Here is a 26,171-nt window from a genome sequence, read left to right as displayed (position 1 = left end):
AAAATGAAACTACATTTTTATCTGAACAATTTATTTGAAACCAATTTTACAAAAATATTTGTGAAATTACAGTCTTATACTTTGCTGTTTACAAAACCACAAAAATCTATACAAAAATTACAACGTCCATATTTTCAAACAAAAAATTCATTCTACAAATATTTTTTTACAGCGAGATCTGAGCTTTTTTTAATAAAATTACCTATTTATTAAATTCAATTTAATTTTTAACACTGTATTGTCAATCTTGTCTCAACGCGACTATATTGTTTTGGAGTAAGTGAGTCTCGTATTTTAACATTAAAACTATTGATCACAGAATGCATGCATCAGTTCCCAATACAAATACGTAAAACAGTGAGCTAGAAAAACAGATATAAAATTTTTATGGCAAAACTTGCCAAGAAAAACCAATTTCATAAAACACAAACACCTGAGAAAATACATATTTTAAAAAAACAAAATTGATTACTTCCTTCATCATGTCACAGATAACGAGGTAGATCATTAACTGACAAATTTTTTGCAGCATGACGAAAAAAATTTTCAAAACGAATCGTAAATGACAGTATCACAACCAAAATCAAAATGTTTTGTATTGGAATAAGAACAACATGAGTTTACTCCGAGTTTGTATTTTTCAACTCGTCTTGGCTTAAAATAAGTTCAAAGATTTCATCAAGACTCATTAAATTTTGTTCACTGTTGGATGCTTCAACGTCGTGACTGTCATCATTTTTTGTCAACTCTTCCAGTGGAGTTATATTATCTATTAAGTTACTGCCAATACATTTGTCAGCAGGAATTGAGTTTTCATTGTCTTCAATACCATCGGTACATTCGTTGTCGTCATTACCGACAATAGACTTCACCGTACAAAAATCGGTAGTGTTAGATTTTAAATTATCATTGATAGCAGTTGATTCCAAATGTTTCTCAGTCGCTTGTGTCTGAGACTTTTGTCGCGTAAGTCTGTAAATGGTGGCTTTTTCCTGCAATGTATTACGTAAAAAAAAAAAATAAGAGAACATGAACGTAAAGTTACAAAGTAATCCATGCTAGCAACATGTGTCTGAAACGAATAATTTTCATTTTGCGGTCCACTTTGAACTCTTTCCATTAGTCCAGTCGAAAATCGGTTCATTTCTTCCGGATGAGGACCTCCTAAGCAGGAATGTAAACGAGGGTCAGGTACATCTTTAATAATTGTGTAGAACACTTCCATGTAATCCACACAAGATTTCAACTGTTCCCAGGCTAAACCTGTCAATAAACATAAAGATAACAACAAAAACAAAATAATTTAAAGATACGAACCGGAAACTGAAAGGGCAATTTCTTTACCATACATAAAGTACATAGCCGCAGCAGCGATAACACTGTATCCAAATTTCAAAAATCCTGGATCTAAAGACAACAAATCCATCAACTGTGAAGCGCGAGTGAATTGATAAGCTGAATATTGGGGAAATATAAAATCTTTATTAAAATCCATATTTAATGCAGTACGAACGACATCGCTGCTTTTAAAGTGTAACTGCATGTACAAATTAAGCCAATCACTTGGAGTCGTTGACACAACTTCCCAACCTAAACTCTGGAACGGGATAGATAACAATTTGTCGCTGCAACTCACCCCCATACTTACATTTAATATCAAAAGTTCGCACGATACAATTTCTTTGGACTTGCATGCGCCGTCACAAACATACGAGAATTCGGAAAGATTTGGAGGATAAATCTCTTCAACTTTCGCAGCTATGTACAAACAGGTGATGCCAACTAACTGTAAAAGACTTTTTGGTATATCAGGCCTGATAGACAAAAACCTATCAAAGTAGTCGACACTTAAGTAATAAGTCACTCTTCTCAAATGATACACAGCCGCCACTTCCATTAACCAATCAAGTAGAATTGCTCTCATTCTAGGAGTGACGCTTTTAAAATCGTTAAAAACTCGCGGATTCCGAAGCTTCAACGAAGCTTCTTCTTTATAAATCATGTAAACCCACACTTCTGTACAATCGTGATGGTCTATCAGACAATCAGGTACCCGACGCGTGGCTTTGCAAAAATCTTTGTCCGAATTAATTATCGCTTTCGATTCGGTTAGTCTTTGTCGCTTGCGGGAGTGCGGAGTCTTGTGGTCGTTTTCCGACAAAGTTTTTGAACAGCACGGCTTTTCCTGCAAGTTTTGTTAAGTCGAGAACACTTAAGTCGTGTTGTACTTACCGAATAACCCGGATCACCCGAATTTTTTTCGATGTTTTTTGTTAAAGCGACTTCTTCGCTTTTTCGGTTTTCATTCTTTTTCTTGTCTCTGGCTGTTTTCATATTTTCTTGAGCACGCCGTTTCGTGGCCTCGCCAAATTCGAACCCTAACACTAACTGTTTAACGTGTATCTTCAGTAACTGAGACAACGGAATTTGATCAGTGTTATCATACTGTTCAATTGAGATTTGATCGACCCAATCAGAAGGATTAAATTCTACAGGTAACAAATTACTGAAAACTTTATGTTATTTTCTATTGACAGAAAATTTAGAAAAAACAAACCGATCCACGTTCTCTTTATTTGAATCTGAAGACGGTATACTTTCTCCGCATCTTGCATCATCCAATTCAGCTTGTGAACATTTGTAACTACTAATAAAATTAAGGTTTAAAAAAGATGTGGATAGTCAGACGCAATATTTACCTGTCATTAAAAGGAACTTGATCTTTCTCATCATTTACAGGACTGCAAAGAAAAAATGATGATAAAATATACAAACAGAATAAATGCCAAACTGTTGTTTCTCCTAATTATAATAAGATTTAATCTCGCGCAATTCTTATTAGAACTATGTATTACCTTTGGTCTTCTTCATCAGAATCATTGCTGTCATCATGTGTCACATTTTCAACTTGGTCCAAATTATTTACATTCTCTTTAGTGCTGCATTTAAATCTGATTAATAAAAAACAGAAACACAAAACTATACATACTCATTCTCTTTATTTTGTCCTTCATCTCCACTACTTTCACCAGAGCTGCAAAATATTAGGTCATTTAAATAGCCCTTTAAACTGATGACACACAAATAAATTGAAAATTGAAAATATTAACAGAAGAGTGTCAACTGACAGTACTGACACATTTAAAAAACTGTCTAGTATGTACATAAATTATGTATTTTTGTCGACAGTGTGATTTATAAATGCAATTTTATATGACTAAAATGATATTTGCTTACTTATTTTTAGATTTTTCTGTTCGGCGATCTTCCAGCATGTTTGCAATTCTACAAAATATAAAATAAAAGTTGTCTTGCTGGTTGAAAATGTTACAACTACCCACCTGTCTTCACTTGTTTCGCTGTGAATAGTAGTTACCATAATTCGCCACCCTAACAAAACACGCACTATTATTAATCGTCAAGAAGCAGACTATTAAAATATTTGAATAAAATTAATGTTTAAAGAGAACTTTTGCCTTCGTGGCGGTCATTGACAATCCCTGAAACTTTACGCGCCAAAAGAAACACGTTAACAGTGAAACTGTTGGAATTTTATCTTGCAACTTGTTCAGAACATTAAACAAGTGTTCACTAGACACGTTAGAACAATTTCCCCCTTGAAATTTGGCCCTTAGTTGAAAATATTCAATGTTGAAAATGAATGGACGAGAAGTGTTAGGTTATAGGCGGCAAATATTATTTTTCGCCCAAAATTTTATAATACCAACGTATTTTGGAAATTTAACTGGACACTAGTCAACTTTAGGGTTTACTTTAAACATTTACACAGTAAAACTGACATTGTTCATTTAAATTAAATGAGAAAATTGGAGTTCAATGCAAAAAGACCGGGAAAGTGCACCTCCCACGAATCTGCCATACAATTATCATATTTTTATTATATGGTTTATTTATAGAGCACATAAATGGAGCAGAAACATGAATTGATCAAATAGATATATCAGCTGTTGTTTTAGGTGTGTAATAAAAATTATATAAATTAAATATATTACCGACGTTATTGTCAACAGGTAGCGAGTTGGGTCAGATGTACTTTACATCCTCAAGAAACATCCAAACGTTCTTTAAAAACTGACTAACTATTTTTAATACGGAATGAACAATCTGTGCAGTTAAAATCACTAATTTATTGTAATAAGCACTGAATTTAACACACGACCAACACTAGCTGACGAACGAAAAATGAAATAACATCAACAAATGGTTACCGCGTTTTGAGGCGCATGCGCGCTACGGATAATTTTCCTTTTAATTCTACAAAAAAGCGCGCCAAAACCTCAGCAGAATTTAAACTTTAAATATCACGTTAGATAACAAAACGCGATAACAAATCTCGTTTGTAATCGGCAATGTGAATGTTGACACTTCTCGGTGTTATTATCTTCCATCAGTTGATAAACAAACGTGACATCTAGATATTACATTGGTTTCTTTCCATTTATTCGAGTTTTATTTGACAATCGACTATTAGGTAACACAATCGAAAAAATCTCTTCCTATTGCAGTACATAATTCATTTCAATAATCTGAGCTCAGATAAAATGCTCAACATCTATCGCAGGTTCACATTCAATATTTCAAAATGAATAAGATGAGTTACGGCAATACTTTGCAGACAAAAAATAATAAAAACAATTGAATTGAACAGTAAAAAAAAAATAAAACAAACATGTTATATCGTATGATCAAAAAGTCTTTGGATCGCGATAGCAATGAAATGTAAAGACCATCTATAGAATTATTTACTTCTCTGCCCGTAGTTTTTATTGTACTTCAAAGTGGCGCTAATCTGTCACGGACCTCATTTAAACATAAATGAGGTAAATAAACCCAGTTACCATTTTCATCACGATTTCCATTACTGTAGTATGATTTAATAATAAAAATTTTATGTTCTCTTTGAAACATTTTGAATTATAACCTGCTAACTTGAAAGTTGTCAAGTAAATGTCAAAAATAATTGAAATAAATAATTTCATAGATAGCTTGTTAATTCCACGGCAACTCTGATCCAAAGACTTTTTGATCATACGATATTATTATAACATTTTATCTGGTATTTTTTCTAAAATACAGCCGCTCATTACTTTTTATTAAACGTATGTAAACAAATCAGTTTCATTCGGTAACCTGGCCAGTGTAGCAATAAAAAAAAACCCAAGGAAATGTCAAAAAACGCGTTATCGTTTTTTAAATATGGCTTAGCCGAGCTATACTTATTTTTCCTATCGTTCGTATTTTTCAAATAACTCGAAAATTAATGCATAATGACGTATTTGTACACGCTCGCAGCTGACGTAATAGAACAAAATTCAAAAAAATTATATGCAATTATTATAGAGGTATACTCTTTGATACAAAAAAAATCTCAATAACGTTCAATCTTAAAAATTTAATGAATAACAGTCGAATTTCGACTGCTGGACGACCTCTAGTTTTATTTAAAAGTTCGTCAATATGAATTCATTTTGTAAATTTTCCGAAAGTACGAGTTTGATGAGATTGACGTAGGTACATTGTTGAATTAATTTATACACGCAAAGATACCAACAATCGATAGGTGGTCGACAATGATGTTGATAATAATCTGTCTATTAACTGAACAATATTGGAAAACACATTTCACTAAAATTGTCAATATATGATGATCAGACAAATTCTATACCCGATTTCAAGTCAGACAAACACATTTGCAAAATATTCGAAACAGAATGGATTCACCTTGTTTATCTGTATGTACATACCTATCTTATACGAGTATTCCGCTGTAATTCTTTACTTATAAAGAATTGAATTACGGGTATAAATTATACCAACAAGAGCCAAAAGTAAAAAAGCAATGTCAATTTTTTGAATGAGTTTGTGGTTTTCGTTTTTCCTAAAATTTTAATGTCTACGTCAGTAGTCTAATATGGGTAATGTTCTGACTCAGATTATTATGCGTAGTTTTCTTAGTCATTTTCCTATGTTCTATGCATTTTTTTTTCAACAAAAACCCGTATTTCTACAAAAACATCAAAAACAACGTTGAATTTGACTTTTTACCCTGATTTTTAATCCTAAGTTCTAACTCAGATTTTCCCAAATCATCAATTTTTTTAGGAAAATGAGTCGATGTTCAAGTTTTAGTCGTTGATGTTTGTTGAGTTTGAAAAACAGCCCATTGAAGTCTGTTCAAAAACACAAAAAATTAAGAAAATGACCTGTTTTTAGACCCATTTTATCAATTTTTTATGCACACTACCGCTATTTTTTATAGCCTTTTTAAAAATGTGAGCCAGACGTAACAACTGAATCTGTGAAATAGAAAACGTTACTTGTGTCAAAAATGTCAAAGATCATTTGAAAAGGAGGAAAAATATAATCAACATGTTGAATCATGTACATATAACGGGTGACTATTAAAATTTTCACTTAGGGTTGGCTATGGATCATTCTTTGTTTTCCGTTGCACCTTAGACACTGACAAATTTGACATTTCAATAAATGTTTTTCTCTTAATTTGGTTATGTTTCAATTGTACTGACTGTCATTTGTCGTTCGTTCTTGCGTGTGTCTAAAGTACAGAAAAAATAAAAACTCGTTCAAAGCCAACTCCAAGTGAAAATTTTAATAGTCACCCGTTATATGAAAAAACAATTGTTGAACTACCAACAAAAGGAAAAAACACAAGACAGTATACATCAAATGGAGCAGAGCAATGGCATCCATATTTTGTTAGTTTAGATTTTGAATGTCTTTTAAAAAAGATGAAAAATAAAAAAAATAAAAAATACAACATATCTCAACAAACACATACCAAATAGTTTTTGTTTTGATACACCTGAAGATTTATTTTTAATAAACAATGGAAGTTTGAAAAATTTAATGAACGAGATTAATGAAATACTTGTACAAATTGGAAAAAAATATAATCAATATAGAACGTTTTATACCTTGACGAATCAAGACTAAAAAAATATGATAAGTTTGAGACAAAAGGGATAGTTCTTTACAGAAAATACAGCAAACTGAAATGGAAAGTGTACTTTCAAAAAACAAAAATTCGAGACACGGCAATTAAAAAATTAAGAACATTAACAGGGTAAGGAAAATTCTAACTCGTTTTTAATTTTTAACAATGTTTATATAGTTATTTGTACAAGTATACTATTACGTTATTTATTTTCCCTGATGGGGAAATTTTCCCAAAATAACGATTTAACAGACTTCGGGTCGAGATGCACTGGAGACTGCTCGAGAGTACAAGCTAAATGTGGGGGTGGGTGGTGATAATCGGAAGAAAGTAAACTCCGAGTGGTTTAAACGAAATGAATATATTTTGACTCAGTTCAGCACACGTACAAATCTGATTATTTGACAACAAAAACGTTTCTCACACTCAATAATTATGTACAAAAATGAAGGGTTGTGCCCTCGCCGCGACAAAAAAAAAACTCTGGAAAAATAAATTGATTTCAAAAACTAAATTAAAAAAAAAGGGGAAGAGCCGAAAGTAAAGCCCGATATCGTCCTCGAAGCTATTCTTCTACGCCGCCCACGATCGGCGGGGCTGTTCCCTCGGGCCTCACCTCGTTTCCCAAAAAAAAAAGCTAAATTCGAAATAGAAAAGGAAGTCGCGCGGCGGACGAGGACACAAAAGATAAAGAAATAAAATAAACAAGAACTCTTACAAAAAAAAAAAAACTGTTATCGGCCTGACCGGCCGTTGCAGGCGAGGTCACCAGCAGACCGATAACTCAACCCGAACAAAAAAAAACGTTCTGCCTGAAACGACGCGCTGGCTTCGCTAAAACTAAAAATTTTTTCTTTCACCCTGGCGTTGATCGTCACGAGGCGGTCGACGTCTCTGGAGACCTGGACTTTCTCGGGGACTTCCTCGGGCCCACGATAGACGACGAAATCCAGGCGTGGAATTTGACTCCGCACTCCGGCGTTTGGTTCTTCACGAACCTTCCGTCGGGGATCCGTAAATCCGCTCCTCGGCGTCTGGGTTTGGACTTCCTGGACTCTTCTTCCAGCCTTACCCTCTTCGGACCCTCGACGTCTCCACACCCTTTTCTCGCCGTTCACCCACTCGCCGTTTCAGCCCCTTTCACAGTCCCGCACCGATCTGATCTCTCTGACCAAAGACCAAAGACAAAAAGCCCTTCCCCGCGACCTCTCCTGTCTTTTATAGTTTTGCCCCTCTCAATTCGGATTATTATTATTTTTGGCGGAAGACGTCGTGCGCACGGAGATCGAAACATTGATTGAAACTTGCATTTTTTTAAAATGTAACACTACCTGGATCATTTTTCATGTGTAATTTTTCAAAATTGATAATTAAAAAATGTCGAAAACTTAATTTTTTTATTAAATGGCAACTACCATTTCTAACACTAGATATAAAATATAAAATCTAATTTTAAGGCCATTTTTATTAACATTGTGTACGCCTATTTCTAGCCGTTTTGGCGTGATTTCTATTTTTTAAATAAAATATTCTTTTTTTTTATCAAGCAATTGTTTTATTTGAATTTTTATTCAAAAATCGCATTGCAATAAATAGTAAATAACAACATTTTTTCCAAAGCGTACTGAAACCAGCTGAAACTAAGATAAACATTGTTGATTGTCTCAATGCTTGTTTTTTATTATTTTGTTGTTTTCTACTACATATTTATTACAATGTGAATTTTCAATAAAAATTCAAATAAAATAATCGCTTGATAATAAAGAAAGAATGTTTTATTCTGGTAGTTGTTATTTAAAAAAATGAAGTTATCGACATTTTTTTATTATTACATTTGAAAAATTGCACTAGGCGTGTGAAACATAAAAAAATATCATTAGTAGTGCAAAAATCGGCCAAACCTTTAGGATATCAATTTAAAAAAATCAATTATTTATTTCCAATGGTTCAGGAGTTTTACATTTTTTAATGAAATCCTGCAACCTAGCTTTTTAGCGAAAAAGATGACATAGGTCAAAAACGATGACAGATAAGTCTTGACAAAAGAAGGTGGCGCTGCAAAAGGACGTTCTAAACTCAGAATTCAACGTAGAATTCAAATATGAAATCAAAATGGGACCTTTCCATTTAATAAAGCAAGCCAGAATCGATTTCCGGAAGTGTCGCCATTTTGAAAATATGAACTTGAGCAGCCGGCTACCAATTTTCATATTAATAAGATTTTGGGAAATCACAAAATTTCCAGCGAGCGAGTTACGTGAATCACCTGTATAAAAAAGCTATACATTTATTAAGGCAGACGTCGATAAACTATCTCTCTCGAACCTATGTATACGCATAAGACTTTTTTGTCGCACTTATTTACTTTACTTATGTGGGCTACTTTTTTTTAGGGTTTTTATTCTAAGAATTTAATTTTAGAGAAAATGTTTATTCGCGTCGGATAATTATTTAAAACCGTCATATTCGTCTGGCTTTTTGCACATATTTGGGATTTTCATTTCTGTATTCTATAAATTCTAAACTAAAAAAAATTAGAATAATTTCAAGTTGCCTAAAGCATATTTTTTCGTATTAATTTTTTGCAAATATTATATGCTGCGCAGTAGTAAAATAACCGCAAATGTCCTTAGCGACTTTTGTTTCCAGATTCACTAATAAAGAAATAGTACCCAAATTCGTCATCAGCTCTCGGACTATAATGTACCTATCTACTGTTCTAGATTTCAGATATGTCCGATTAAACATTACAAAATTAAAGTTCGCAAAAGTTTATTATTAAATTTAATACACGTCGGCAATACGTATTGTTAATTGTCTAATTTACACTATTTAAAGTTGCAACATGGCGGCCTGACCCGCTGTACTGTAATGATTATGTATGATTAATGAATGTACCTACTTTTATGTAAACGAGCCGACTGCAAAATAGGTATGAATTCCATTAGGGTGTCAGAATGGTCGAACGAAATATCGTTAACTGACTTTTATGTCTTATAGGTAGGTATATAATAAAAAAATGCAATGTGCGAGAAATTTTTTTAACATGTTTAGAATGTGATAATTTAGGTAATACCGTTTTATCAGGATGTTGTCGTCAACAAGTTTGTTTTGCTCAGATACTATTTGCTTGTAAGGTTGTGGTGGTTCACGTAATCGCGGTATATAAGCACGATTATTGAAAAATATGAAACATTATCTCGACCAAAATCATTAAACAATAACTCCGTATTTTTAGTTCAGTGTACAGTGCGATAACGTCAAAACAGTTGAGCTGAAAATGGTTAAGTTTACCGAAGATCAATTTGATCTTTATACTTATAAAAATACAGGGAAAAGTGTTTCAATAAGACTTTTCACTTGGACAAATGAAAACAAAGTTTCGGTGCAGGTCATTACCTATGGAGCGACAATTACGTCTATGAAAATTCCTGATAAAAATGGAGTTGTTAAAGACATTGTTGCAGGTTTTAACAACTTAGCAGGTATTATTAGTCAGAATTAATTATTCCTAATTATTTACCATATTATGGCCCGTTAATTTTTTTCATACCTATACATATTTTAAACATGGTAGGATATCAAGGATTGAATCCGTATTTTGGTGCAACGGTTGGACGAGCGGCCAATCGAATTGGATTGGGTCAGTTTAAATGCTTGAACGAAATAATTCAGGTATCTAAAAATCGTGGGGAAAATCACTTACATGGTGGATTTGTTGGTTTTGACAAAGTGAGTATACTTATATGTACCTACTTAAGTAGTTATTTCTTCTACACTTAAAATAGCAAATCATTTTACACCTTTTTAATAGTTACAAATGAAGATAAATGCAATTAATGTAAAAAAAAAACTAACAATATGACCATTACAAGTAACGGAAGTTATTTTTAATTGGTACAGAGTAGTAGAAATAAAACGTTTGATTTTACTAAAAAAAAAATAATAATAATAATAACTAAGATAAAAAATACTTACTTTTGTTGCTTAAAATTAAAAGTTGCACTCACTTTACAACTCCGTAAATGTATAGGTTCACTTTAAAATTACAGAATTGTTAAGAAAAATTAGTTTCTAATTTAACACCACTCTTCTTAAAATTGGAGTCAGTTGGATTTTTTTTTTTTGTAAAGTAAATATCAAGAGCAAATTAACAAACATAAAATTAGGTAATTAACAATGATAAATTAGGTAATTAGGGTATCTTCATTTACGAGTCATTTTAAATTAATCACTGACCCAAGATAATTTTTATTAAAACAATTTTCAAATTACTGTTTTTATTAAGGTCGTTTGGGAACATTTTGTGGATGGAAATAAGCTTATCTTGAGTTATCATTCGGCTGATCTTGAAGAAGGTTATCCTGGAGACCTTGTCGTGCACACCATATTTGAACTGACCGATTCCAATGAATTTTTGGTAGAATTTAAAGCAACCACAACCAAACCGACGTATGTTAACTTAACCAATCATTCCTATTTCAATTTGGCTGGTCATAACGCAGGAGCTGCAGAGTTATACAAGCATGTTGTGTGCATCAATGCTGATCAAATTACTGATGTGGATGAGGACAGTATCCCAACAGGTATTTTACAAAGACTGACGATCACAGACCAAAAACATGTTGCATTTCAGGAAAGCTACTGCCTGTTGCTGATACAGTTTTTGATCTACGAGTTCCCAAAATTTTGGGAGATTTGATCAACAAAGTGCCTAAAAGCACTGGGTTTGATCACAATTTCTGTATTACAAAAGGACCTGAACAGGGAACTACATTCGTTGCAAGGTAAAACATCTTAGTTTGCGCATATCGAAATTTTAATTGCATAACACGATTTCTTCAAAATTTAATGCAAAACTTTGTTTCCCATTTGGTGTATAAAAAATTGGTGCGTTTCTACATTTTGACATTTTTTTAGAGTCTATCACCCTGAAAGTGGGAGGGTTTTAGAAGTTTACAGCAATCAACCTGGAGTCCAGTTTTATACTTCAAATTATTTTCCGGAAAATTCCAAAAGCAAGGAAACTCTTACTGGTAAAGATGGTAATTATTATAAGCATGGTGCACTATGTTTGGAAACACAAAACTGGCCAGATGCTCCCAATCATGTACGTTTAATCAAATTTTTGAAACTGTTAATTTTTCATGTTTATTTTAGGAAAATTTCCCAAAATCTATTTTGTTACCTGGAGAAACATATTATCACAACGTGTCTTACAAGTTTTCCGTAAAAAATTAAAAATCAATATTGATTACCTAATGTACCGGCTTTTTGGATGGCATCGAAAAAAAATATATATACTTATTTGAGATCCTACATTTTATTAATTCATTTAAAATAAATTTGTAGTGATTGTTTGTCCTTATAATTATCTACAATATATGGAATTTGTAAAAATTATCAGAATTTGAGCTACTCCTTATTAAATTACTTCTAATAAATATTCGTATTGCTAATTCACTTTTAAATAAAATAGTATTGTTAAAACGTTAAATCGAATTAATAAAATTCTGTTTTAACAATACTTAAAAAAAAGGTTTCATATAAATACACATTAGTTATTTTAACAATCAACATGACCATTGTTTTTGTTTGTTAAATTATTGAAATTTTCTGGATTTGGTAATTTCCACTTATATTTTTGACTCAAAATTTCATAAACTTGGGGTGATGCTGAATGTATTGTTGAAAAAAATTCTAAATCTCCAGAAGAAAATTCACACTTACCAGTTAAATTTAAATTAACAATACTACATAAACTTGAAGGGATTTGTCTTTTTAATGAGTTAACTATTATACTGTTAGTTGGTTTCCTAAATGGCCTTTTGGATTTTAAAATACGTTTTAAAATAGCTATATCTTTACTGTGTTGTTTAATTTTTTTAACATACTTATTACCAACAGTTTTTGAAAAAATATCATCAGTGATTTTCATAGAAAATTGATTTTTTTTCTCCTCCAATTGTAAAGCTTTTTCAGGAGATTTTGTTTTGCTTTCATAAAAATTCATCTTCATCTCTTCTACAACTTCTTGTGTAAATGCATCAGAATTACTATCTTTATCAATATTTATCGATTCACAAGAATTATTTAAAGTGGTAAAATTGTCTACTTCAGGTTGAGTTCTTATATGTGGTTCATCTATTTCCTCAACCTCACTTCCTGAATACATTATTTGAATACTGTCATCCACACTTTCATTGCATTTACTTATAGGTAGCACTAATCCATTGTTTGTATAAATATAAGATTCAACTCTTTCTGATTTAAAATTGTTTTGCATGTTAGTTTCCAAAACAAAAATTGTCCCATCAGCATTTGCAGGAAGAACTTGAACATCCTGAATTTTCATTAAATGTTCAGAAGTTGATTTATGTTCACAGTCACCCTCTAAAGTGGGGACAGCACCCTGTAGTAATCTCTTTTTCTGAATATTTGGAAAATAGCAATCCTCAAAATGTGTTTCACATATCACCTTGTTTCTTAATTGATCTTCATCAAGATCATAAAATTGTGGTTTATTTGCGTTTTCTATCCATTGCCTGCACCGATCTTTCTGTTTCACTGGATAATGGAAAAAATGAAGATTATCTCGCGTTTTCGTTGTGTTTGTACAATTTTTGTAAGAGCAGCGACAGCCCCCCATTTCTGCAATTAAAATAATCACATTTTAGTCAGAATTTCTGTAAATAAAGTAGAACAGAACAGAAAACAACATAACCTACAAAAACAGAATTTTCACTCATATTTAACGTACCTTTCGGTATAAATTGTGAATAAAGATAAAATTTGGACTGCCTTGCGTTTAGCGGTATTATGACTTATGATTATAATAACCGCTTTTAAATTAATGTTTGAAAAGTACACTAGGAATTGCTACACAAATTATTACAACGTTAGTAACCAATCAAATCTTGCTTTTTAGGCGCCATATTTGATTTCTCTTTAAATTTTTACTCAAATATAACTTTTTTTTATATTTCCACAATTTATAATGACAATTATTGTGGTTTTTATGTATTTAAAAAAATCTTTGACAAGTGTACAAGTGTCTGATATATAAAAAAAAAAATGTAATTGTGTGTTTCTCTTTACTTCCGTAAATTATGTTAATTACATAAATGTATGAAATGACTGCTAAATCATTTTGTTGTCAAAGTTGTTGTTGTTGTTTTTTTGTGTCCCGTTGAGAGAACATTATTGTCATGGGTTGCAGTTGAAAGCCCACCGCACTAAAACTTAAATTTGTTATGCACAAAAATTTGAAATTTGATGTAACATTTCCGACTATCTAATCCAAGTTGCAAAAATGAGGTAAAACCCTGCTAAAGCACAATTAGAATTGAATTCAGCTGAACTGTGTCATGGGTAACTATCAATTTAAACGCAGGTGTTATCAAATATAGTGTTAACCAATTTAACACTTGATTACCTCCAGACGGCTGGGTCCCGCTTTTCCCGATAAATAAAGTTTAGCAGGAAAGTCTTCTCAGTTCGATGTTCAAGCGTTATGCAGAAGGCTGAGAAACGCCTTCAGGCGATTTTACAAAAATACAATACTAATTTTGTCACGAAAGATTATTCTAAACTAGATGTGAACAAAAAAATATTTTTCAAATTTCGTTTTATGTGTTTAAACAAGACTACTATCGCATTTATGGGAATTATTTTCATGTTGGTAGCTGCTGGTCACACGACTAATTTGTTCAACAATTCAACGGTAAGTTCTAATTGTTGCTTCGCTTCTAACAAGAAATATTTTAGTGCATGATTGACATGCCGTCAGATGCTTCTAAATGGTTTCGAGAACCCGAAATCTGTGACATTTGTGAAAGTGTAACTGAAGTTGTAAAAGTTAAAAACGTATCAGCTTCAGCTTTTTATTCAAATTTTGTTGGTCCTGCCAAACCAGTTGTCGTAACAGACGGAGCTAAATATTGGCCAGCTTCGAAAATTTTTACGTTTAAGTTCTTTCAGAAACTTTATAAAAGCTCAAATCATGAGAGTGAATCAAGTTCTTGTCAGTTTTTCCCATACAAAACTGAATTTACTTCTCTACATGAAGCATTAAACATGGATGTAAAACGAGCCGAATTGGAAAATGGAGAGCCGTGGTATATAGGGTGGAGCAATTGTAATGATTACGCCGGAAGAATCCTTCGAAAACATTATGAAGTACCCTATTTTCTACCTAACACTTCTGAAAATATTGCTTTGAACTGGATATTTATGGGAGGACCGGGACAAGGTGCTCACATGCATGTAAGACAAGAACAGTGGAATAAAGTAATGCGAAAAAAATATTTTATTTCGTTTAGGTTGACAATGTGCAGTTTCCTTCATGGCAAGCGCAACTAAAAGGAAAAAAGCTTTGGCGTTTGGCTCCACCACCGGAATGTTACTATAAATGTCAAGAAATGCAGGTGACTGTTGAATCTGGAGAAATAAGTACGTAGATAAGATAAATAATACTGTCGCAATTTGATTGCTCTTTATTATAACGCAATATTTATTGCAATATTTCAGTTGTGGTGGATACAAACCGCTGGTACCATCAAACTTTTATTCTACCTGGTGAAATAAGCATAACTATTGGATCCGAATTCGATTAAATGCTATTTGTCTATATTAATATAAATGTAGTTTATTATACCTACATTAAATAACTCAGCAACCTATCTATGATGTTTTCAATTTTTCATAATATATAAAGCAAAAGAAACAAACCTATAATAAAAAAATAAAGAAAAAAATTAAAGACAAGCTTTTATTGAAATGTACTGAAAATGAAGAAGTAATTTTTTCTAGACCTTCGGTCTCAATTGATATGATACTGGGTGCGTTAGAAGCATTCGCTTTTTGTATTTTTTTAAAATAAAGGTTTGTTTTTATTTATTTTTTTTGTATTTATACATTTTTTACCCTGTTGAGTCTTTTGAAGCGCGTAATATTTATTTTATTACATTAAGTTAAATTACGTCACATAGTGCGCACCTCACAAAATTCTACCATCATTACATTAATAATATAATTGTCACCCTAACTAACGAACTAACTAACAAGTGCAATTAAATAAAGGTGTGTAAAATGAAACGATTTCCTGTCATTGAATTGAATTGGATTTTCCAGACAGAATTTTTATAAGTTATGTATGACCTTACATTTTGTTTTTTATCATTTGAATACATTTATGATAAGAATATAGAGTAGATGATAATAAATAAAGCTAAAACAAAATTCTCTAAGGAAACAAAACCGAATTAAGCAATTTACCAAAGAACATAAAATATTAACTGGAAATGTAATCCAGCTGGTGTGAACTTAAATAACAATAAATTTATTCCAGTTCACATCGTTAACCTTAAGAATTTATTATCTCAAAAATTAACAATAGAATTTATTACTCGTTTTGTGGAGGGGTATGTTGCTACTATTACATACAATTTTTATAACTACTAACGATGTGAATAAAAGTACAAATTTAAATAGAATGCACCTACCTAATATTAGTGGATAACATGAGATTTATACCTGTAAGTCAGTGTATGTAATATGTAGACATGTCAACAAAAAAATGATCAATTTTTGTTATAGATTTGTAGATATCTGTCAATTAATAAATAAGAATAGACTTATGTAGTTTATCTCTATATTTAGGTACGTAATAAATTCACCTCCCTGGAGGAAGTACCTAACACGAAATATTTGTATTTATCTAACAATTTATCTTCTATTTGTAGATGTATGCATTTACGTTTACTTAATTTATCTGGATATTATGACTATTATGTAACTGAATCCATTTGTCTATTTTCGTATATCAAAATCTAGGTTCTAGGCAATAATTTCATTCTTTCTTTATGTGACAAAAAATTAAAAAATGGGTCAATCCAATAGGTTTAATTCAATTTTTTTTTATGAAGAACAGGCGCTTGATTTTTTAAACAAATTAACAGTTTCAATTTTATACCTATAGGTGCTCCCGCAGTTTCTAGGAAATGCTGATGTTTATCAGATAAATATATACTTTTTACTGTAAATACGTTTTTTGATAACTTATTGTTGAATCAAACTGATTTAAGTACATTAGTCATATTATTCGACTTTGAAGTTAATGTTATAAAATCAACAGAATACGAGTATAAACTTAAAAAGTTAAAAAGTATCGAACAAGTTATACTTAATGTGTAAGAATGTTCAAAGAAGTATCACCAAAGCGATTGTTAAATTCTACACTGTTGAATTGAACAGGTACTTTACTGTGTGGTAAAGATTTAGTTTAGACTTTAGATGTTGAATTACTGGTGAAAAAACAGACGCAGAATATTGGAATTTGGTATTTAAGATATTTAGGATAGATAATTTTTGAGGTAAAAGGAGATAAACAATTTTGTGTCCGTATTTATTTGAATCGATGAATGTCATTGTCACTGGGACATCAAGTCGTAATCAATGTATGGAATCATAACAAAACAAACATAAGAACAATAAAATCAGATGAAAATGAGTAAAAATAAATAGACGTATTTATCGAGGAGTTTGTGTTGACGCCGCCGTGTTCCACTCTTTCGCTTAGTAATAACTGGTAATAACACAAAGCCAGTTCGGGCACCATTCGATGAATTCGCGTTCATTCTCTAGTCGGTTTTGTGGCTGTGTGTACGGTGGGTTTGTAACGTGAATCACAATATGGCTTCTCCGTGTTCAGAATTCGCTAAACTAACCCCTGATGAACGAGAAGAAATTAAAGAAAAATTTCACGAGGTGTGTATTTTTCCAATTTTAAGTCCGGTACCAATGTACTTCTAGTTTGTGGTTTATCTCCGTACGGATTTCATTAATGTTTACATCGTAGCAAACACTTGAACGTGACACATGGATCAAGCAACGCCCAACCTCTTTTTTCCTATGGGAAATTAACAATAAATGATATTTTGTCAGCATTCTTCAGCTTGACCTCTTTGACGTGATATTATTGATATATCAATTTTTCCTAGTTTACAAAAATTACCAGACTTGTTCTTGTATGAGTCATAAGTTTACCACAGGGTTATAGTAGTTTAGTCATAAATATGTATCTGTTACGTGCATACATCTAATTTATTGGATACCTTCGGAATTTGTTATAAGCACAGACCATGTGTCTTGTACTACTGACAAAGCGTGAAATAGATTAAACGGCTACTACATGTGTTCCAGTAATTTATATTTCGCATAATTTATCATGTTAACGATGAATTTGTTAGATACCGAGCGCTAAATTAACTTTTTCACGCCACATCGAATTTTTTGTAATAAGTTTTTCCGCGATTTTTCCGTCAACTTTATCATGTCTGTGCCAGTTGTATCTATAATACATATTATTATGAGTAATAGATGGCTCCAGGCTAAAATATTGGATCGATAGGAGATGAAAATACACGTTGATTGAATAGGTGCCCATTTCCTTAAATAGGCTTGACGAGGTTTTTCTTTCACGATGATCTCAATTTTAATATTGATTGTGCATGTCGAAACAATAAAACATAATTTTCGATTGTCAAGGGTACAGTATTTAGGTCGGAACTTGAATAAATATTTAGAAAATTTGCTTTGAGTCACTTAATGTGACGGAACAAAATTTCCTGTGAGAAATACCAACCCATTGCGTAGTTTCCGCATGTCTCACAAGAGAAATACTGATAAAGTAAATCGTGGTATTGCTTTTTCTACTATACATTGTAGAATGAATGATTGCCGCTGTTCAGTATTGGTTCCTCTTGTTCAGGCGGAAGTCTGCGTATTTTTTGACTCGCATAATGATCAGACTTATGTCATGACCACATGTTCTTGCCAATATTTAATTTCAGTTCATTGTCTTTATTGGAAACAAATCCAGATGTCGGAAAAATTCCCGCTTATATCTATGTTAAGACATCCTCCCCTTTTAAATTTTATCACTGATATCAGAAATTTTCCTAATCCATGGTTTACACCTGTAAATCATTCGATCGATCAAAATGACGTTAGTTTATTTCAAAAGAAGCTTTTGTAGTTGCGATAGAATATCATACTAAAATTAACATATGCTGTACTTTGGTAGAAGCTGAAAATACAAAAGTCGGTGTAGAAACTAATGTGTAAATGTAACAGATTATGGCCAAACAAATATTTATGTTACAGTGGTTTATTGTAAAGTAATATAACAAAGCAGAAATTTTAAACTTTACGTGGCCACGTTACGCTTTGCACAAATAATGTATACCAAGCAAAAAATGAGTTCTTGCACTGAAACTCGGGTTGCAGAAAACGAATTCATATCTAGACAGGAAGTTTAGATTTATCTACCCCACCCAAATATACCTAACAAATGTTATTTTTGCGGCACTTTTTTAAGATAATTTCATACATGTATTTGTTCGTGTTTCAGTGAACATTTATTAATAAATAGGTATAAGTTAATCCGAAAGGTGTTAAAATTATATTAGATGCGGAAAATGGTAAAAGAACACTATCAATCAATTAGTTACATTTTTTAATTGTGACATAAGTACTTTATTTTACAAGCATTCCATTTATCGGTTAAGATACGATTCGAAGTAAAATTATTTTCGATTACTAACTGATAAAGTGATAATGTACAATATATTGTATAATTTTGTGAACACAGAGTTAGTTGTAGTTTTCAGATTCGTGATATGATACTCAGTGTATAAAAATGGCTGAAACGTACCCAGTGGATGAAATATCCCTTGAAGCTTTTCAACAAGTGAGTGGGACATAATATTCCTTTTTTTCATATTTATAAATGTTTTACTTGTCTGGAATTTACCAAAACATTATGATAGATTGATCTTGAGGAATTTGCTGTCGTTTTGTAGATAAGCATAGTACGTGGACTAAATGATAGATATGACATTGAATGAAACAATAGATTCGGACCAATTTTAAACGTGAAAAAACTTAACCGTACGTAATTTGTGAGTACACATGAAGAAAGAAATTCTTTTTGGTGTGATTCACTATACTGTTCAGCTGTACAATTCATTAATTAAATATTCTGAATATTATTTCCAGAAAACGATTTCCTATTAATTAACAGATGTTAAAGTCAATCACGTAATTAGTAGACGTTTTTCTTTGATAAGACAGCTCATTGTTTGAATATTCTAGTGATTGTACTTTACAGCTAAAATCAATCTTAATCAAGATCGCAGGCGAATTTATCATTATTCTTAATAAGTATGAAACAACGAACTAATTATAAATAGTGCATTAAGTGTACATAGGGATTTTTATTTTCGTTATCGTACTGACCACACATCCTCCTTTCATTTCCTTTTGATTCTGATAATTCATTAAAATCTGACACATTTCAGACAAGACAGTATCTTTATAGTTGTGATCTTTCACGTTCGCGATAATCAAACGATAAACATAACTTAATATTCATGTAATATTCAGCAACAAACGGAGGCAACCATAAATATAAACAAATGGTGTACTTAACTAATTTTTTTTGTTATTAATATGGCCACTTTTAAGATCCTCTGGTTTAATCGTAGGTAACTATAATGACAAGTGGCAATTTCAGAGATCATTTCCCAGTTGTTTGTCTCTGCCTTTGAACTCAAATTGTGACAACGTGAAGTCACGTATTTACGTATTTTAATTCATATATTTGGCGAATACGCGAATATCAAACGTGATTTGTTTATTATATTGAACAATATGTAGGTTTAGGCAAGACGTTACGTTTTCTTGCATCATATTTAGTTTGCGAAATAATTTTTCTTGCGACCAATTAGAGGATCGCTAGGATTTAGAAAAAAAAAAAACAGATTAAAATTCAATAGATAAGAACGAGATTATGAGGCGTGGTTTTTAAAGGTCATCGTATATACTTCAGATTTATAGAACAAAAAGTGTATCTAAAATGCATACACATAATAAAGGCCGTGGCAAAATCAAATAACCACCACCTGTTGATTTAAGTTGGTGAAAACAAAATTACACTAAGTGTACTAATGGTAATTTTGATATTACTAGGATGCCAGACAAATCAAATCTAAGTACACAACGTTGCCGATTGATTTTCTGGGGAGAATGCAGTGGTGGTGGTTATTTCATTTTGGCACATTTTGGTATGCAGTTTGTTAATAACAGTACGAAATTGTCTTACAGTATATAATGCGTTAATTCCAGTTTTGTTTACCGATAACGCCGTTTCTTGTCATGATAGCGATATGTACTTGGAATCGATTTTTTTATTCAAAAAACCACTTATTGATTATTTTTGCCACTGCAGACTACTACGTCACACAACTCAACAGTTATCCCGTTTTTAAATTATAACATAAGAGTTTTCGTAGTATTTCAAACATTGTGCAAAAATTACGAAAAAAGCATTGGTAAATTTCTAGTTGTTTTTGTTTTTCTGATTTGTTCATTTGAAGCCTACATACACGTATGAAATACGAAGCTAGTAGCTACTATCAGAAATCTACTATATTTCTTTATATTTCAAGGGTCATTAATGACATTTGTGAAGTACAAAGTCGCAACCTACTTTAATGTTCAACGAGTATGCGGGAAAGAGACACATTTATAACATTTAAATGCAATTGCTTATCGCATTTGAACTTGATTCCGTGCCCTTGGAATAAAATAACAGTATATATGGATGTTTAAAAATAACAAATTTTAACTACCATGACATACTTTTTGCCTAACAATTCTACAGAGTGACTCGATTATTAACAGAGGAAAATATTGTCAAGAGCATAGGGTAGTTGACTGTTAAGTTATTGCAAGTTTTATATTGGTACATCCTGACGTGCAAGAAAAATAATAAATTTTATCATGATGTTTTTTGATTTCTCCCAGATCGACAAAAATGGTGATGGTTACATTGATTTGAAAGAATTGCGAGATGCCTTGGATGCATGCGGATTTAAAATTCCAGGCTTTAAAGCCCGCGCTTTGGAAGACGAGTTTAATAATTCCAATCGAGCTCGTATTCCTGGAAAAATGACTTTAGAAGAATTCCAAAAATTATGTAGTGATTTAAAAGCCAACGAGGTAGCGAGTACCTTTAAGATGGCTGTCACAAAAAGAGAAAATTTGCAACATTTAGGAGGCACATCAGAAGCCTCAAATGAAGGAACAACACATTCCGTTCGTGTAGAAGAACAGTTAGCGTTTTCAGATTGGGTTAATTCTAACCTTGCACACGATCCCGATTTGAAAAATTTGTTGCCCATAGATCCAGAAGGAAAATTATTGTATGACAAAGTAAAAAATGGAATATTGTTATGGTAAAATATAACGACTAAATTAATATAAAAATATAGGGTGAATTTTTAGCAAGATCATTAACCATTCTTGTCCCGACACAATAGACGAGCGAGCGATTAATAAGAAAAATCTAACGCTGTACACCAAACTAGAAAATCTTACTCTAGCTCTGTCTTCATCCCAAGCTATTGGATGCAATGTTATAAACATTGACGCACACAATTTGTCAAAAGGAACACCGCATCTTGTTTTGGGACTTCTGTGGCAGATTATAAGAATTGGTCTTTTTAATCAGATCACTTTAGAGCACTGTCCAGGTCTGACGACTTTACTGTCAGAAGATGAAAAAATCGAAGACCTAATGAAACTTTCGCCAGAAGCAATTCTACTGCGATGGGTAAATTACCACTTGGAACGTGCAGGAGTTTCAAGACGTATAAACAATTTCCAAAGTGATATAACAGATTCCGAGGTGTATAGTCACTTACTTAGGCAGATTGCTCCTCAAGAAGCTGAAGTAAACACGGATGCCCTCATGGTAAACAACTTGTTTAATCATTAGTTTCAATTAAGTAATTGATTTTGATTTAGGAAAGAGATCTTCATGAGAGGGCAGAAATTATGCTTCAACAAGCCGCTAAGCTTAAGTGTAGAGCATTTGTTACTCCCCAAGATGTAGTCAATGGAGTTTACAAACTAAATTTGGCATTTGTTGCTAATTTGTTTAATAACCACCCAGGATTAAACGAAACGAATGGCGTTTTAGAGGGGTATGAAACAGTTGAAGAAACTAGAGAAGAGAGAAGTAAGTAATAGACTTAAGTAAATTGAAATGTTTTTCGTAATTATTTACTATAAATTTACACTTAAATGTTAATTATTTTAGCATATAGAAATTGGATAAATTCCATGGGTGTGTCTCCACATGTAAATTGGCTTTACTCGGACCTCGCAGATGGTATCGTCGTCTTCCAACTTTATGACATAATTAAACCGAACATCGTAAATTGGAACAAAGTCCACCGAAAGTTTACAAACCCACGAAAGAAGTTCATGGAAAAACTGGAGAATTGCAATTACGCTATTGAGCTAGGTAGAGAAATTCGTTTCTCGTTGGTGGGAATAGCCGGTCAGGATATAAATGAAGGAAACGTGACGTTAACATTGGCCTTAATATGGCAGTTGATGCGGGCATATACTTTAACAGTGCTTTCACAACTGGCCGAGTCTGGAAATCCCATAGTTGAAAAGGAAATTGTACAGTGGGTTAATAATAAACTCAATTCGGCAGGGAAAAACTCTTCCATTAGAAGTTTCCAAGATTCTTCAATAGCTGACGCAAAAGTAGTAATCGATTTAATTGATGCCATTAAACCGGGTGCAATAAATTATGACCTATTGAAAATCGGTGGTACCGAAGAGGTGAGTTATTCGTAGATAGCACATCATTCGTTTACCGATTTCATTTCAGGACAATCTTGCAAATGCGAAATATGCTATTTCAATGTCTCGCAAAGCCGGCGCACGAGTATACGCACTTCCCGAAGACATCGCTGAAGTAAAACCTAAAATGGTGATGACAGTATTTGCTTGTCTTATGGCGCTAGATTATACTCCTACTATGGATTCACGCCGACAGTAGTGACTTGGAAAAACATTCTGGTAGTTTATTTGTTTTCCAGTTTCTAATCTATTGTTTAATCTTGTATTGGGTTTTGTCTGGAATTTTTCAAACATACTATTCAGTGTACATTTAGCGCATACTTAATTTCGCTTAGTCTGTGATTACTACGCATTCCACGCATATTCAGAACCATTTGTATATAAGTTTACTTTGTATATTATGGAAATTTTTTTAACATGCCTTTAAGGTAAAAGTGCAATAAAATTTATTTTGGCTGTAATTCTAAGACAATTTACATGTGTGACGTATTTTTCCAAATTTACTTAATCATTCCCATTACAAGCGTTATTTGATCGTTTTTGTATATTTTATACATTCCTTTTTTTAATTTATTACGTTGGCTTTGGGAAAGAAGTGCCATTTTAATTTCTAGTAAGTAATAGAACTTAGATTATTATTTTGAGCGTAATTAAGTCGTAAGGCCCATTTATAGATGTGTAAGTTTTTAATTTTATAAACTAGTGATTTAGATTAATTTGTGGGAACTCAAAAAAAAAATCATCTTGTTGATCAAAAACACAAAACTGAAAGGAGGCCTTATTGTGTTTTTATATAAAAAAAGTAACGCTGTGGTGGCAATAAAAGTTACCATTTCTCCTTTCAGACGATCTACTAAAATTAAGGTGATGACATATCCACACTTTTTATTTTATTTTTAATCCAGAATTAAAATACTAAGGCGCGAGAAAATAACCATTTTAATACATTAAAACTGAATAGTTTGTTGTTTTATTTTCCTTGCCACCAGTGCGAAGTGATAAAACCGAAAAAACATTGCTACGTGATGATTTGCAATTTAGCAGGTGGCGCCTTAATTCCGTAGTTCAATCGCGGGCTTCAAAATAATCCTTGCTGGCGTCCGCGTCAGGTTTTATGGTTTTTTTACCAGGCGTCCACCCTGCTGGACATACTTCCCCATGTTCGTCAGTGAATTTAAACGCCTGTACTAAACGAAGCGTTTCATCAACCGAGCGACCCACAGGCAAATCGTTGATGGTCATTTGGCGTAAAATTCCTTCGACGTCGATTATGAACAATCCTCGGAAAGGAACTCCGGTTTCTTCGTCTAATATTCCGTAGTCTCTGGCAATTTTACAAGATTTGTCCGACAAGAGTGGTATATTCATCGGCCCCAAACCACCCTGCTTGCGCGGAGTGTTAATCCAGGCGAGATGACAGAAATGACTGTCGGTGGAGACTCCGATGACCACAGTGTCGATTTTTTTGAAGTCGTTAGCACGGTCAGAGAACGCAATAATTTCAGTTGGACATACAAACGTACTAGAAGCTGTTTGATACAGAAGGTGTAAATAGCAAAGTTTTGCACTTACAAATCCAGGGGATAAAAAAATAAAACAACGTATTGTCCCTTGTAATCTTCCAAACATATTTCTTTGAACAATCCTTCGACTACAGCTGTACCTTTGAATGATGGAGCAGGTTTTTGTATACTCAGTATTGGCATTATGAAAACTATCGAATCTTCCCGAGACTTTTGAGTCAGAACGGAAAATACGGGTAAGAGGGCTTTTTACACATTTATATGTGTTGGTATCGATTATTTTTTATTTAATTAAGATAATCTTGCCAATCAAATATTTATGGGAAGTACCGAGTAGAGACGTTCCCGTTCACTGGATTAAATATTCGATCGAATTCTGTCTCTTAATTTTTTATCGTTATTCATATATCCAATGTACTTAAGAAGTTGGCTGTAAGGAAAAGTTTGACCGTATTAAAATAAAACTAAGTAGGTACTTTTCTTATAGTTAACTGTATAGTAAAGCATTCTTTGAATGTTTATTTATTTATAGATTAATGTATTGTACTGGTTCACAAAGGTACATATCATTAATAAATTGTAAGTAATTTTGATAATGGATTTGAAAATGTTATGAACACAGGTCGTTACAATTCTATTACAATTATCAGCTACCTACTGGGAGACTGACCATATTGTCAAAACCTGGAGCCCAAAATAAATCGAGTTTATATACTGCTCGAAATCAAACACTCCACATTTGTGATTCAAATTTATTGTTCAGGTGACGTGACATCTCTTTATCGTTATAAACATTCCTCTCGATAAAAAGTGGCGCCCTCAATCTCTCTGATATGATAGACTCAGGTTACATAAATCCACTTGTCATTTGCAACAGCATTTTTTCAATATTTTTGAACCAAATAAAGGCACAAAAGGACCAGTTTGGATTGAATATTTTCTATATAAGT

General features: G+C 32.5%; 6 protein-coding genes across 8 annotated transcripts; 3 read left to right on the top strand and 3 right to left on the bottom strand.

Annotated features, from left to right (window-relative positions):
* Positions 1 to 14: 14 nt before the first annotated feature.
* Positions 15 to 10,973, bottom strand: CycE (cyclin E). The gene is made up of 12 exons (XM_069061019.1): positions 10,955 to 10,973; positions 3,342 to 3,390; positions 3,238 to 3,285; positions 2,990 to 3,034; positions 2,856 to 2,939; positions 2,700 to 2,741; positions 2,558 to 2,650; positions 2,233 to 2,506; positions 1,649 to 2,185; positions 1,318 to 1,597; positions 1,046 to 1,263; positions 15 to 992 (listed from the first exon to the last, which is right to left on the bottom strand). The coding sequence occupies exons 2-12, from the start codon at positions 3,377 to 3,379 to the stop codon at positions 621 to 623; spliced, it is 2,031 nt and encodes a 676-aa protein (XP_068917120.1). The 5' UTR covers positions 3,380 to 3,390; positions 10,955 to 10,973; the 3' UTR covers positions 15 to 620.
* Positions 9,835 to 12,377, top strand: LOC138140211 (galactose mutarotase). The gene is made up of 7 exons (XM_069061039.1): positions 9,835 to 9,976; positions 10,215 to 10,461; positions 10,554 to 10,708; positions 11,265 to 11,562; positions 11,613 to 11,763; positions 11,897 to 12,086; positions 12,137 to 12,377. Exons 2-7 carry the CDS (start codon positions 10,257 to 10,259, stop codon positions 12,215 to 12,217), a joined length of 1,080 nt encoding a protein of 359 aa, XP_068917140.1. The 5' UTR covers positions 9,835 to 9,976; positions 10,215 to 10,256; the 3' UTR covers positions 12,218 to 12,377.
* Positions 11,240 to 13,895, bottom strand: LOC138140210 (uncharacterized). The gene is made up of 2 exons (XM_069061038.1): positions 13,737 to 13,895; positions 11,240 to 13,627 (listed from the first exon to the last, which is right to left on the bottom strand). The coding sequence occupies exon 2, from the start codon at positions 13,623 to 13,625 to the stop codon at positions 12,543 to 12,545; it is 1,083 nt and encodes a 360-aa protein (XP_068917139.1). The 5' UTR covers positions 13,626 to 13,627; positions 13,737 to 13,895; the 3' UTR covers positions 11,240 to 12,542.
* Positions 13,896 to 14,007: 112 nt separating this feature from the next.
* Positions 14,008 to 15,868, top strand: LOC138140212 (uncharacterized). The gene is made up of 5 exons (XM_069061040.1): positions 14,008 to 14,347; positions 14,418 to 14,699; positions 14,744 to 15,241; positions 15,298 to 15,427; positions 15,506 to 15,868. The coding sequence occupies exons 2-5, from the start codon at positions 14,490 to 14,492 to the stop codon at positions 15,589 to 15,591; spliced, it is 924 nt and encodes a 307-aa protein (XP_068917141.1). The 5' UTR covers positions 14,008 to 14,347; positions 14,418 to 14,489; the 3' UTR covers positions 15,592 to 15,868.
* A 1,693-nt stretch (positions 15,869 to 17,561) lies between these two features.
* Positions 17,562 to 24,658, top strand: Fim (plastin-2 Fim). Of its 3 annotated transcripts, XM_069060559.1 has the most exons (7): positions 19,392 to 19,458; positions 19,641 to 19,727; positions 21,845 to 22,275; positions 22,325 to 22,793; positions 22,847 to 23,060; positions 23,142 to 23,677; positions 23,727 to 24,658. In XM_069060559.1, the coding sequence occupies exons 2-7, from the start codon at positions 19,677 to 19,679 to the stop codon at positions 23,895 to 23,897; spliced, it is 1,872 nt and encodes a 623-aa protein (XP_068916660.1). In that variant the 5' UTR covers positions 19,392 to 19,458; positions 19,641 to 19,676; the 3' UTR covers positions 23,898 to 24,658. The 3 variants fall into 3 exon arrangements, with proteins under 3 accessions (XP_068916659.1, XP_068916660.1, XP_068916658.1); XM_069060558.1 differs by lacking the exons at positions 19,392 to 19,458; positions 19,641 to 19,727 and adding an exon at positions 17,562 to 17,743; XM_069060557.1 differs by lacking the exons at positions 19,392 to 19,458; positions 19,641 to 19,727 and adding an exon at positions 21,530 to 21,631.
* Positions 24,495 to 25,586, bottom strand: LOC138139949 (peroxiredoxin 2-like). Its single transcript, XM_069060568.1, has 2 exons — positions 25,271 to 25,586; positions 24,495 to 25,220 (listed from the first exon to the last, which is right to left on the bottom strand). The coding sequence occupies exons 1-2, from the start codon at positions 25,402 to 25,404 to the stop codon at positions 24,764 to 24,766; spliced, it is 591 nt and encodes a 196-aa protein (XP_068916669.1). The 5' UTR covers positions 25,405 to 25,586; the 3' UTR covers positions 24,495 to 24,763.
* Between the last annotated feature and the right edge of the window lie 585 nt (positions 25,587 to 26,171).

This window comes from Tenebrio molitor, chromosome X (genome assembly GCF_963966145.1).
Source record: "Tenebrio molitor chromosome X, icTenMoli1.1, whole genome shotgun sequence".
Lineage (NCBI taxonomy): Eukaryota > Metazoa > Arthropoda > Insecta > Coleoptera > Tenebrionidae > Tenebrio > Tenebrio molitor.
The sequence above is the reverse complement of the archived record's forward strand: the minus strand, read 5'-3'. Positions and strand labels throughout refer to the sequence as shown.